At 39.1% G+C, this 13327-nt stretch overlaps 1 protein-coding gene across 1 annotated transcript in view; it reads left to right on the top strand.

Moving 5' to 3' along the window:
• SLC25A36 (solute carrier family 25 member 36) overlaps positions 1-6852 on the top strand; it is a 33234-nt gene extending 26382 nt beyond the window's left edge. The window contains exons 6-7 of the mRNA XM_080605229.1: positions 1338-1627; positions 2480-6852. Of these exons, the coding sequence (XP_080461355.1) occupies positions 1338-1627; positions 2480-2673 (484 nt within the window). The 3' untranslated portion in view covers positions 2674-6852. The remainder of the gene's footprint in view (positions 1-1337; positions 1628-2479) is intronic.
• Positions 6853-13327: the final 6475 nt, after the last annotated feature.

Genomic DNA, 13327 nt, shown 5'->3' with positions numbered 1-13327 from the left:
GGGCTGCTCTTGGAGTTGCAGCTTCTAGGTCCACCTGTTCCTCTGGCTAATTGTTCTTCATCTCTGTTCTCCTGTCCCACCAGCAGCACTGCCCACCACTCCACAGCATCTGCCACCTAGCTCAGTCAAGTTCTGATTCACAGCTATGTGTACACATGGACCACTTAAAATAGTGTCTGGTACCTTGCTTCAGTGTTTGGTACTGCAGATTCAAGCCATCAGGATTGAAATTCTGCCATCTAGTGATGCCTTATTCTACTTGCATACTCTCTGTCTTGATTTGACAGTATGCATATGACTTATCATTACTTCTTAAAAGCTTATTTGCTGTTTTAATCTGTGCAATTTGCTCACTCAGGAGACCTCTGCTGGCAGAATCCGTATGTTTCAAGTGCCTGTGCTCCCTGCTGCAATGAAGCATATTTTATGTAGTGTCATAAGGGTCATGCATAGTTGTGTACAGTGTGTTAAATCTTTCAGTGTGCAGAACACAATTCAGTAAGTAAGCTAAAAATGGGAATTAGATTTTCTTTACCCAAATATTTGTTGATAATGTCTAATGTAATTTGGCTTGGGTTTTTGATGTTCGTTCTGACATCAGAAAATAAATAGCAAGAGTCTGAGGACAAGTATTTTGATGTCCTTCAAGTCCAGCGTGCATATTGCAATCAGCATATGCCTTGACATCAGCTGTGGCTTAGTTGAATCAAATAAAAGCTGCCTATGTTGTGTTGGTTGGCATGCCCTCTTTAGATGTCCCAGCTGTTTGCTGATACCTCTGGTGCTCTGAGGCCTGTTGGAACCCTAGCTCCTGTCTATTCTTTTCATGTTTATGTGCCTCTCACCCAATTCATCCTAAAGGCTGTACTGCAAGACATGCACTTCTGGAATGGGGTGGATAATTGCTGTAGGAGCTGTTCATTTGAGGCAGAATTTAGGGGAGAATCCACTCATTATGCAGAAGAAAATTGTATTATTTTTTTTCCACAAGCCCTTAACTTATACAGTTTGGGAGTCTGTTTTTAGGCAATTTAGTCTTTTGTTCCATAAGACACTGGGAGGCCTAGAGCTGGTTGATTTGTCTCTATAATATTTTTCTTTAATCATACTATAAAAAGTTTGGCTTGGAATCAATGTAGTACTTTACTTGTGTTCAGTGCTGAAGGTATTTAGGACATTGACTTCCAAATTCCGTGTTCCTGTAAGTATTTGAACTGGGGACCCTTAGCATCAGTGTGAAATGTTTCCTAAGTCTTCTTGTCACTCAAGAAAAACTGCTTAATTATTTTCTAATCTCAACTTGCACTGTCTTGATGTCTGTTTTGTTTTCTTCTTAGGAATCGTGGAGAAAAACGAATGAGTGCATTTGAATGTGTCCGAAAAGTTTATCGATCAGATGGTATTAAAGGCTTTTACAGAGGAATGTCAGCATCCTATGCAGGCATATCTGAGACTGTAATTCATTTTGTTATTTATGAGAGTATTAAGAGAAAACTACTGGAGTATAAGACTGCTTCTGCCATGGACAATGAGGATGAATCGGCAAAAGAAGCTTCGGACTTTGTTGGAATGATGATGGCTGCTGCCACTTCCAAAACTTGTGCAACATCAATAGCATATCCCCATGGTAAGTGGGGCTTGTGTAGCTGAGATCCTGAATCAGCGTGATCAAATGGAGTTTTTCCAGTGGTTTGTAGCAGACTTTGGCTTGCTTGCTCAATAACTGTTTCTTTATCTAATGCTTTTCACATTCAGCTAGTCAAAATGAGTGTAGTATTCAGAAATGAAAATATTTTAAAATGGGTATCTATCATGACTATTTTTTTGTCAATGTTTATTTTTCCAAGGGAATTGCCAGGCTATGGCCCAAAGTACTTTGGGAGAAGGTACTTTCTCACTTGGAATCTACATAGCCAGCAATTTCACATAACTCAATAGTGGACTGTGGTGGTTTACCACCAGTAAGGTAGCTAACCACCACCACACTGCCGTCTTACTCCTCCCCACTCAGCACGTGGAGAAAATACAATGGAAGAAGCTCATGGGTTGAGATAAGACTGTGTCAACCCAATACAGACAGAAGAACTTTCTGGCTTGTAAGAAAATAGGCAGCCTAATTTGGTCTTCAGTGGCATTTGATTTTTCCAACAAAGTAGTTGTGTATACATTAAGCTTCATAGATTGAGTGCTTCATTCATGGCAACTTCGAAGTTAAAACATAAGCCCAAACAGTTCTCTTCTGGATTTTAACTGAGCAAATTAACTCTTCTTGCTTAGCGATATATCAGACAATACGTAAACATTTAACTTCTTTTCCTCTTACGTGGACCTGCTTTGCTTCTCTGTTATTTTTTTTTAGAGTTTTTCTGTTCCTAAGAACCTGAGGAAGGGGAATGGTTGCGTTTTAATGTAAAATTACTTGTTGGTTGCTGAGAAAGATAAGTGGCAAACATAATCACATGTGGTTTTCTTTATACAGAGGTTGTACGAACAAGACTAAGAGAAGAGGGAACAAAATATAGATCTTTCTTCCAGACGCTATCTTTGCTTGTGCGAGAAGAAGGGTATGGATCCCTCTACCGAGGTTTAACTACACATCTGATCAGACAGATTCCAAACACAGCTATCATGATGTCAACCTATGAAGTGGTAGTCTACTTGCTTGATGGATAGCAGCATGTCAAGGCTTTCTAGAGGAAGCTGGAAGATTGAAAGACTGAAGTGGACCATTGAATGTCAATGCCAAATGCGGTGGGCAAAAGGAAAGTTATATCAGGAACATGCAGCTATGGACAAAATAGAAGGTTGTGGGCAACTGAATAATTTTGCTGCCTTATTGTATGGTCTCAGAAATGTGGCAAATGGGAGCTGCCCCTTAGGGAATGCATTTATACATCTCTTAATTCCAAATTGCTACTTTCTTTTCATCTGTTAATCTAGACAATGCTATTCAGTCTTCAGAGACCTGATGAGTGAGAGAGGGGGTGTAAAACATTCTTGGGCAGCCTTATTCCCACTTAGTGATTGCTCTCAACTACATCCTTTTTTGTTCTGTTTTACTGCACGGTAACCTGTTGGAAGAATGGGGAAGATGATACTTTCATACCTTTCCGTACCTGAAATTTCCATTTGGTTGCTCTGAAGTTTCATATAGAGACTGAGGTAGTAGTCAGTGTGTAAAGTTTTCAGTGTTGCTACCTCGAGATAGGATATGGCGCAGGGACCCAGAATTGAATTATTTCTTCACTTCAAAAAGGTGATGCTTGTTGGCTTTTTTTTTTTAATAAAAGTTTGAGCAGTGTTCTAGGTTAGTGAGAGAGGATCTGATTGCTGAACTCTTCAGGTTATCAATCTCTTAATATTGGTGTATGTGGATTTCTAGTTCTGCTGCATCATTGTTTTTAATTTCTGAAAATTTCCCTCATTTTTAGAAGAAAGAGACCTATGAAACACTCTTCTATATCATCAGTTTTCCTTGCCAGCTTGTCAGGTCACTTGCACAGCTATGGTAGTAGCTGAATGCTGCTACTTAGCCTTTTAAAGGATACTTACTGTGATGGGAAATCTTGCCTAGTCCAGCCTACCATTTGTGAAGACAGGATTTATTCAAATAGCTCAATGCTACCTAAGAAGAAGCTGTTTTATCCTAAAACTTCAGGCAAAGCCTGACCTAGCTTACCAGTATCTGTATTGGTGTAGAGGGGAAGAACATGCATCACCATGGTTAGGGTGACCAGAAAGCAGAAAATGTTGAAGCTGAGATAAATCTCTTCAGTGCAGACAGCCTCTGTACAGAATGATGGAGAAAAGAGTAAATGAGATTTATTTTTTTTTGGTAAGCATTCCCCTTGATAATTGCTGTATCACTTCTTCCAACTTGAGCCTGGGTGCAGAAGAGCAGTTGACAGGATAACCTTGTCCTCCAGATTGTTTGAATTTTCAGGAATTGTTTTTTGTTCTATAAACCAGCTGCAAAACCATGAGCTGCATTCAGCAGCAAGGCTTAGCTAGTTAATTCTGTCATAACTTACAGCATTTTCCAAAATCACAGTCGGAATGTCAAAACCAGAAGTTTACTGTTACAAGAACTTGTGTAGGTTTCCAAACAGAAATCTTCTATCTGCACCTAGAATATTTATCAATATGCATCCGTGATCCTTATGAAGAAGATGGCCATTGTAATTTGGGGGCGATAGCTTTCTACATATAAATGCCACTACACCGGTATGACAGAACTGTGCTATCAACTCTTCCAGTGTGGTGCTTCAGTATACTTAAACTGTGCATTGTGTGCAATGGTTTTCTTATAAATGACTCCTTATGCACTTTGTGGCCTTCTGGCTTGTGACTTTTCTTCCTCTTATCGATTATCTGTAGTCAAGCTGTGGTTAGTACATGCTGTTTGGTTTTAAACAAAGCATGTGGTTTGATTTCCATATAACTGCAGGATAAAGCGTTTTATGCTGTAGGTCTGTAGGATCTCTGTTGTAGTAGTTCTGTAGGCTGTATGTGAAAACTTGAAGCTTACAGAGCGATCAGTCTGTTTTTTTTCATTCCCTTTCCTGTATTTTGATCCTTGTCATGTTCTCCATGCTGCCAAAATTTTGAATACTTCATGTAACTACTAATTGCCACCTATAGCACACACAGTGACCTTGCAGCGGAAGCTTGGCTGTACTGGCTTCTTTGTCCTTGGAAAATCATGTTTTACCTTTTTAAAGACAAATACTGTGGTCTGTGATATGTCTGCAGAGGTGAACTTGGTTGATTTAAAGAAGTGAAGGGAGTGCTTAAAGGTGTGCTCTAAAATGCACCTTTTTCTAGTGATTTTTAGGAAAAATCTGGAGTATTATGACTCTGAATGAAGTCTTGCTGTGATGCCATTATTCGGATAACTAAACTAAATGCAGGAATAGCTGCTTATTGTAGCTTTAAATCTGTAGAAAGTGGATTACTCTTCAGGCTATCCAAGTTATTTGGTCACAGACAAATTTTAACTTGGCAAGACAACATTCAGCTGTGGAGTTTGTGAATATAGCTGACATTAAGCCTTGTATTAGCCTAGGCTTCATGCAAGTTGCTCTCCTTTGTTTACTGGAAACAGTCTCCCTTGATTACACGTACATCTCTTCCATTAATGCACTGGGTACCTCCTGTGTGCCTTCTCTGGGTGAGATCCGATCCCTGGAGTTGCTTTCAAAACAAAAGTTGAAGTAGAGAATGTTGACAAGGCCAGTTGAGTATGGGAGATAGCGGCTAAAACTAGACAATCAGCTTATGGTTCCACCTTTTTCATGGGGGTTTAAGCAATGTTTTTGCCTTCAGGGGTGATCTTGTTTTTTGGCTTGCTTTATATTAATAAACCCAAAGTTTCTTAGCTTTTTCGTTAAAGTACAGTACATACAAAGTTACCTCTGAAATATTTCCCAAAGATCTTTAAATTATTTATGTAGTTTTCCTGATATTTATTCCAAAAGCTCAAAGGGAATAAGCAGATGCTACACTCAGTAATGTCCTTAACTACAGAACCAAAAGGAGTGCATTTAAACTTTCTTGTAACTTAAATGGTCATCTTAATTTCTATTTGAATGTAGCTTATTTATGTCACTTTTTTTCCCCCCTGCTAAAGAGGCAAATTGTTTTTTGGATGTTTAAAACAAGCCTCAGTAACTAGTTTCTCTCCGCAATTTCCCTTGCCTAGATAAACCCTTACAAGCTACTAGTTTTGACTCAGCAAAAGGTTAGATTTGGGAAGCACTGAGCCTGCACTTTGTGGAACCAGCCCAAAGATGGCAGTGGAGCCTGCATTGCTCAGAGGGAAAAGGGGCTGCCTGGCTGCCTGTGTGACTGTGCAGCTTGTCACCCAGCTGCTGTAGCATCCTGGGGGTGAAGTGGCAAGGGTGGCCCGAGTTTGGAAAGCCAGAAAAAATCGATTTCGGCGAGTGCCATCACATTTCACTGCCCTTCTAATTGCCCTACAGTCCCTGTAGTGCTGTGTGCTGACAGGTGAGTTGTGGTGTGTTGCAGGGGGCTGAGCCCAGCCTTTAAAATGACTGATAGATCTGCTGTTTGTCTGAATTACTCATCTGCTAGACTGTTGTTCTAAGTAGTTTTACACTAGGGTTTTATGGAGTTTTTGTTTATTTTAATTGTAACTGAAACATCAGCCTGTCCACTAGTATGTTGACATTGCACCTATCTAGTTCCCTGTTTACATAATGCACTCCATTTATTTCCTTTCTAATTGAGATGTTTGTTAATGACAGCTTCTGCTGTTATGTTTTTGTTCTTGTAATTACATTTGTAACATTCCTCAGACTGTAGCATTTGAAAAGAATACTTCCAGATCGAAAATACTGGAGAGCCTCTCTAAATGTTGCTTCCTGTTTAAACTGTTTGAATTCAGAAAACAAGCTGAACACTGAAGTGTGCCTAGGTAAATGTACTCCTTTTTCAACTTTTGTCTGTAAAGATTTAGTTAAGTAAGTTTTCAGTTCTTCTATTTAAGAGAGTCTGCCTACCCTGCATATGTGAACTTAATTATGCCCTAGGAGTCATAGCTAAACACTCACAAATGACAGTTCCAGAATACTTTCATGCTCCTGTGAGGTTTGCTATTATTCTTGCATACATGTAGTTGGCTGTAAACTATGTGCATTTACTCTGTATTTATATAGTTAACTCTTTTGTTTGGATTGCTTTAAACTTCAAAGCAAATTAAAATGATGTGCTTCTACTCAAATGTTGCCTTCTGTGCTAAACTGTACACTACTTTGAACCTTTTTGATTTTTTATTTTTGATATATACCAGTGCCTGGACAGTTGTGATTAAAAATGAGCAATTTAGTAGGAGACCGTGGTGAATCATTTTATCTTGTGTCTTTTTATAAAAACTGCACATAATGGATCTGTGTTGTACCTATAATATGATTTTTTTTTTTGTTGGGCTTCATGGGTGCTTTATGTTACAGTCTGTTCTTGCAGTTGAATTTGGATACTCTTGTTACTGTTTCTCAACTGAGATTCAGTAACTGGTGTTCAGAAAGTTCGTATCCATTTAAAGTGCCATCTAGCACAAGCTACTGTTTGCAAAAATGAAGGGCAGTAATTCCTTAAACTGTTTAGACTTCATTACAAATGCAGTTATAAACAAGTCCTTGAATCTGAAGTGGTATTAGATACAATTTCTTTTTAACAGTAGGCATTTGATCTGAAGTCTGTCCTGAGAACTCCTGAGAACTTCCTCACAAATCATTCTGCAAAAACATACGTGGGTTTTGTTTGGGGTTGTTTATGCTGCATTTCCTTCCCCCCCCCCCCCCTCCAACTTGGTGTGTTCTGGAACTGAATCCTTAGCAGCTTTTGATACGGAGCCAGGTTTGATGTCTCCAATTTCGTTCTTTCAGACGTTCAGAAGTATTTCAAAACTGGCATTAAAACGGCATATCTGTGATAACTTTCATTTCTTTATTTTCTTTTAGTAGGTGTTAATTTGAATTGACCAACCCTTCTCTGCTTCCGAGACTTCCTAGCATCAAGGTCAGCCAAGTTTTAGAGGTGGTCAGTCTTCTGGAATTAGTGCAGGCAAGCAGTGTGCTTATCCCTGACACATCTGAAATTATGCCTCTAACTGGCATAATTGTAATTGTCTGCAATTGATCTTTCAGTCAGGTTCTCAGAGAGGCAAATTGGCAGGGCAGAACTCAGGTTAAGTGCTTGGGGATGTTTTGACGTTTATGCTACTTCACTTCTGCTGGAGGGGTTGTATTAAGCTTGCCCTGGACAAAAAGCATGTATATAAAGTGAAGGAATGCGGGGTCCGAATTGAGTTGCGTTTTGGCATTAACGCACTGGTGGTCTGACACAGATGCAGCTGAAAAGCATGTGAAGCTTAATAAAGATCTCTCACAAAAGAAGGCCCTTAAATTTGGTAATGCACTTAAAATGAGGTAATTCTAAAGACAAATACTCCTCACATCTTCTAGGCATTGTTGCCAGTGAGTGTGCTTTTTGCTGACTCAGAACGTGATTTTTTTCTTGCACAGCTTCTGTCAGATGCAGGGGATGCCAGTACAGGAATCTAATTCTCATGAACTAATTGGTGCAAACAAAACAGTATGTTTAACTGAGGAAGATATACCGGAGAGAAGAAACTTTCATATTTTAAATGGGATATTGCAAGGGATGCAATATTGACTAGTTTCACTAATGCAGGCCTACTTGTTACTGATAGATTTGTGTGAAGTTAACTAGAAGCCTCTAAAGACAAGCTCCAGATGATGAATCTTAGTCCTGCTTCTGGGTGGATTTATACCTAAGGGAGTGTTTCTTCCCTTAACTGTGGTTGTTCAGAAGTCGGTAGCTTTTCCTAATCTTGCTCCTGCAGCAGACACTTAGGATGGGACTGAGGCTTTAACCGCTGAAATTACTGCCTCTGGAGTGTAAACAAAATTCAAAGCAGTCTGTTCTGGGACTTCAGCATCCATCTGAAATTCTGAAAATAGGCATGGTAAAGTGCAAGTCTGCGGAAAAGATTTTAAGAATTCTTATAATTTAGGACTGTTGCTACGTAATTAGGGACTAGGTAATGTACTACCGGTATTTAAGAGGGAAAGCAATTAAAATGAGGAAACTGCAGGTTTATGCATCTGTACCAAACAGAGCTCTAAGCAAATCTCTTCTGCAGAATGTTGGACGTAAAGGTAAATGGACAGTAAGTAAGAGTTGATCACTTTGAAATAAACTGATGATTGTTTGCGATAATGTGCATTTTAGATGAAGAAAATGAAGGAAATCCAATCCATATGATTTTTGTGGAAGTATCTGATGTGGAGCCACAAAGGAAATCTCTAGATTATTCCAACATGGGTAAGATCTTGGCCAAAGAGGAAATGTTTTGTAGTAGGAACTGCTGGATTAGTGATGAATAGTACAAGTACTTAAGGAGGGCTCAAGAAGACTTCTGCAAGAACTGTACTTGGTATTGTATTTAGTATGTATGTCAATGCTTCTGGCAGAAGAATAATTTGTGGGTAATCAATTTGAAAGAATTAGCAGTACACGGTAAGTGTTGAACACGACAAAAGAAAAGTAGATGGTCGTGACTAGCAAAATAAGATTAAATATTAGTGCAAAATGCATATTCAGTCAGTTATAAGCTGCTGTAGGCTGTGTGTGTTGCTTCCTAAGCTGGAAAGGACAAAGTACAGTCAGTTCAATAATGATGACTGTTTTAAATAAAATTTTATTTATATATTTAAAATATTTTAAATATATTTTTAAATAAAAATATCGTTCTAGAATGCTAAAGGAACAGCACTTTTATATATGAATGTTGAGCTGCCCTGACTTGGGATACTATACTCAGCTCTAGTTCATCACAGCTAGAAAAGGAAGTTTAACAAAAGTAATTGGGGAAAGAAGTATGCATATCCTGTCAACATAACTGACAGAATCTGAAAAGGGATATGGTGATTTGAGCAGCCTGGTCTGGTGGAAGGTGTCCCTGCCCATGGCAGAGGGGTTGGAATTAGATGGTTATTAAGATGTATTCCAACTGAAACCATTCTGTGATTCTGTGATTTTACCGCCAATGTTAAGTTATAAAGCCCAGTGCTACAAAATGAAGGGCTATTTGTTGGCTGTTATTACATCCTACATAATAATCAATGCAAAACAATCCTAAGTAGTCCTGAGAGCAGGAAGGAGGTAGGCACTTGAGTGCCTGAACAGCACGTGGAAGAGATGCATGATGTGGTCATCTTTTGATAGCATGGGGCTGGATTTACTAACCTAGATGGTCTCCTCTGTGTGTTTAGTTTGAGTTAGGTGCTCTGTTTATGATGGAGTTAATCACCCTGTGCTTGGGGCGTGCACGTGTCTTTTAGGAGGATTTACAGAAAAGATGAATTAGGGCTCATTTTACTGTTTTCCTCTGTCCTTTCTCAGAATCAACAAAGCCCAAGAACTTGTCTTTTTAACATTCCCTTCATGTATCTGTCTTTAAGCAGCTGAAGCTTAGAGACAGATAAGCTTAAAAGACAGATTCTCTTAGCAAGAAAATACATGATGTTCAGTTGATCTGAATTTTTCTTTTACCACATGTTGCTTTCCTGCAAGTCTTGCATTTTGACAGTGTCTAAGGGATGACGTTGTTTGCTGTTAGGAAGGAATACCTTTTCACTGAGCATGCAAGGAGACGAAGAAATTCCTGGTGTAAAACTATTTAGTTGATTTAGGCTGGGACAGAAATCTGCTAATTCTTATGCTAATATGAATAATTGTATCTTTGTTTGTTATTTTGCTCCTGCTACATCTAGCTGTATTGGTTCCAGGTCCCTACTTCAGTTTAGTGAGATCGTACAGTATATTCTGAACTATTCAGTTAAATACAAATCCCCTAACTATCAGTCTCTCCACTTTTCACTTAATATTAGCTACTGTTTTGACTTAGGGTAGGTATTACAAGGAGCTTCCTTCTGGGCTGGTTCAGCTTGCTTTGTTGCTCTTGCATACAGCTGCTTCCCTCCAGTCTCCCTGGGAAAGGAATTTGTAGATCTAAAGTGAATTGTGGTGATAAACATGCTGGATCTCCTGACCATGGGATGACTGTTTCTAAAGATGACGTGGCAAGAGTCCCATGTAATCATGCTGTGTTCACTAAGGGTAGACTTTGGCTAAAGGTGAAATGAGGGAGTGGTGTAACAACAGATACAGGAATGAAAATCCATCACTTCCAAAGTGACACCTAACTCACCCTGTAAGCAATATTTATGTATTGAGGGCAAATTTCTGCATTAAGCAAGGCTTTGGGAATACTGAATGGGGAGTGACTGGGAGTGTTGTAAGGGTGTCAAGGGAACTTGGTGCTGAGAAGTTTGTCTTTTCCAGCTTATAGGTTAAGAATTTCCCTGGAAAGCATCAAAAGTTGCATGTGACTTTGATACATCTCAGAGTAAAAGTAAGTTTTGTCCTTGCCATAACAAGAAGAAAAGTGAAAAAATAGATCAGAGGGAAATGTGATTGGATGTACTTTTATTCCTGTTTTAATGATCTGAGGCTAGATATATAACAGTACTTCAGAAAAACATGTGAAATATGGTCTCCTTTGCCAGCAATTTCCACATAAGGGAACAATGCTCTACAAGTACAATTCTGCAGAATTTCCATTCCAATTTTGCTGTGCTATGTTCTTCTATTGATTAGGCTGGGCAAGGAGTTTTCCTGTAGAATGTAATATTATGAATACTTCTCGGGGCTACATCTGGCTTCTTGCTGTCACTAGCTCCTCAGCAGCATCTCCAGAAGAATGTCCTATAGAAATGTTTCTGTGGACTGAGGTGGCCTGCCTCTCAAGAGAAAAGACCGGTTCCTATAGGACTACTCAATAGACACTCAGAGTAGGCTAGCTAAAATTAGTGGGAGCCTTGTGATAACAGATACTGAAGGGAAAGAACTTCTCTTGGGAGGAAAATGCACCCTCATTTCTCTGGTTTAACCTTGGGATAGGAAAAGGAAATGAATGATGAGAAAACCCCAACTGTTCTTGCCGAGAAACTGTATCAAGTGTGAGTCTCCTTCCAGAGATGGGACAACTCTGTAAGGAATTCTGTGGGAAATCACAATGGATTACTCTAGGTGTTCCCTGTTTTCAGCTGTGTCCAAGAGCATGGTCTTTGGGTAAAAAAAAAAATAAAATAAAATAGGGGGTTCCTTCCTCATCCTCTGGAAATAGGTATCTTACTGTTAACTCTCCTTTCACAGTCTGCAAGTACTATTTCTTACAAGGTATAATTCTTACTGATGTGCAAATATATATTTTCTTTTTACACCTTCATCTGCTAAAGGCAGGCAAGCAGAATTTTTTTCCTAAATTGGTAGGTTTTCATGATGGATCTTACGAGGTGCCTTCATTCTGTCATTCCTTAAGGTGTGCTTCTTTCCCTTCCGTCTCTTCTGAAACTTAACTATCAGTAAAAGTTTACAGAGTTTCTATTATATTTGTCTGCCACTACAGATGTTTCCTGGACTTCACAGTGGTTGAATGACTTGTAAGTTGCTTTGGGGAGCTCCAGCTGGATTCATGCTGGATATGTTTAAAGGCTTGTGAATATGGTTTGAATTACTTGCAACAAAAATGATCTATTATCATTCACACATTTTCCTAAGAGACTAGTTGAGGGAAAATACTGAAAAATGACAACTATCTAGCTACACTTGTAGGGTGGTCCAGTATTATTCCCTAATTCACTTGGGCTATAGACAGACATTTAAAATGCTTTCTTTGCAATACTAAAAATCACAAAACCAGTACAAAAATATTGATCTTTCTGCATTAGGTGGAAGAATATCTGCCAAAGTCCCTAACTGTTGTAACTGAGGGGATTATTGCCAACTCTTTATAGCTTGGATGTAAATGGAATATTACCTCTCGAGCAACAGCAGCTCAGAGCTGTTGAAACCACACACACTGAAGTACCTTAACCATACAGGGGTGAACCAGTTTGAGCTTTCAGATTCTCTTGCGGTTTCCTCATAGTACAGTTCAGCCAGAACTATACTCTCTTCCCATCACCCTCTTTCCCAAGGTAAGATATTGTTTCCTTAGAGCAAGACAGGGACACGGGGCACTCCTCACATTCTGCTATTTCTGTGGGACAGTGTTCTGGTAATTCTCAGGATCTGAGCTTTTCACGTAGGAAAAATGCCCCATCCCTGAAAAGGGATGCTGAATTAACTTTGGAGGCATGGGATATTTAGAGATGATACGCCTGAAAAGACGCTGAAAAATAAGTAGAAAGCATGGAGTATTAGTTCACTGGAAAAGACCAAAAGGCATAAAGAGAGCCCTCCAAATATGTCAAGAAAGAAAAATCTTGGAGAAACTTAGCATTTCATTCTTTCCTAGCTATGAAAAGATACTTCTCATTATTCAAATGGAGAGAGTTGGTGATATGTGGTGGTAGTATCTGCCAAGCTTCCTGTTTCTTCCTAAAGATGAGATAACATTGGGTTTCAGTGCTGTAAATGCCTTCCTAAAGAAGGGTACGGGTGAGGAGATGTTATCTGGAGAAAAAATGAAGTTTTTATGGTTTTGAGCGGCTTATCCGAGCCCATAGGATAAATTGAGGCTATGAGAACTGAAATCTGTATTCAGTTATATATATACTGAATGCATCTTACTCAATTTTATACAGTCTTTCTAGTCTGTGTGTCCTGGGGAATCTGTAGGAAGCTTTTCCAGTATGTGGTTTCTCCTTAGTGTTATGTCAGAATACGACTTTGAAGGGAGATGAAATAAAGCTGTAGCAATTACAAACAATTCCCT

The sequence above is a fragment of the Anser brachyrhynchus genome (genome assembly GCF_964034855.1).
Source record: "Anser brachyrhynchus genome assembly, chromosome: 9".
NCBI lineage: Eukaryota > Metazoa > Chordata > Aves > Anseriformes > Anatidae > Anser > Anser brachyrhynchus.
The sequence above is the reverse complement of the archived record's forward strand: the minus strand, read 5'-3'. Positions and strand labels throughout refer to the sequence as shown.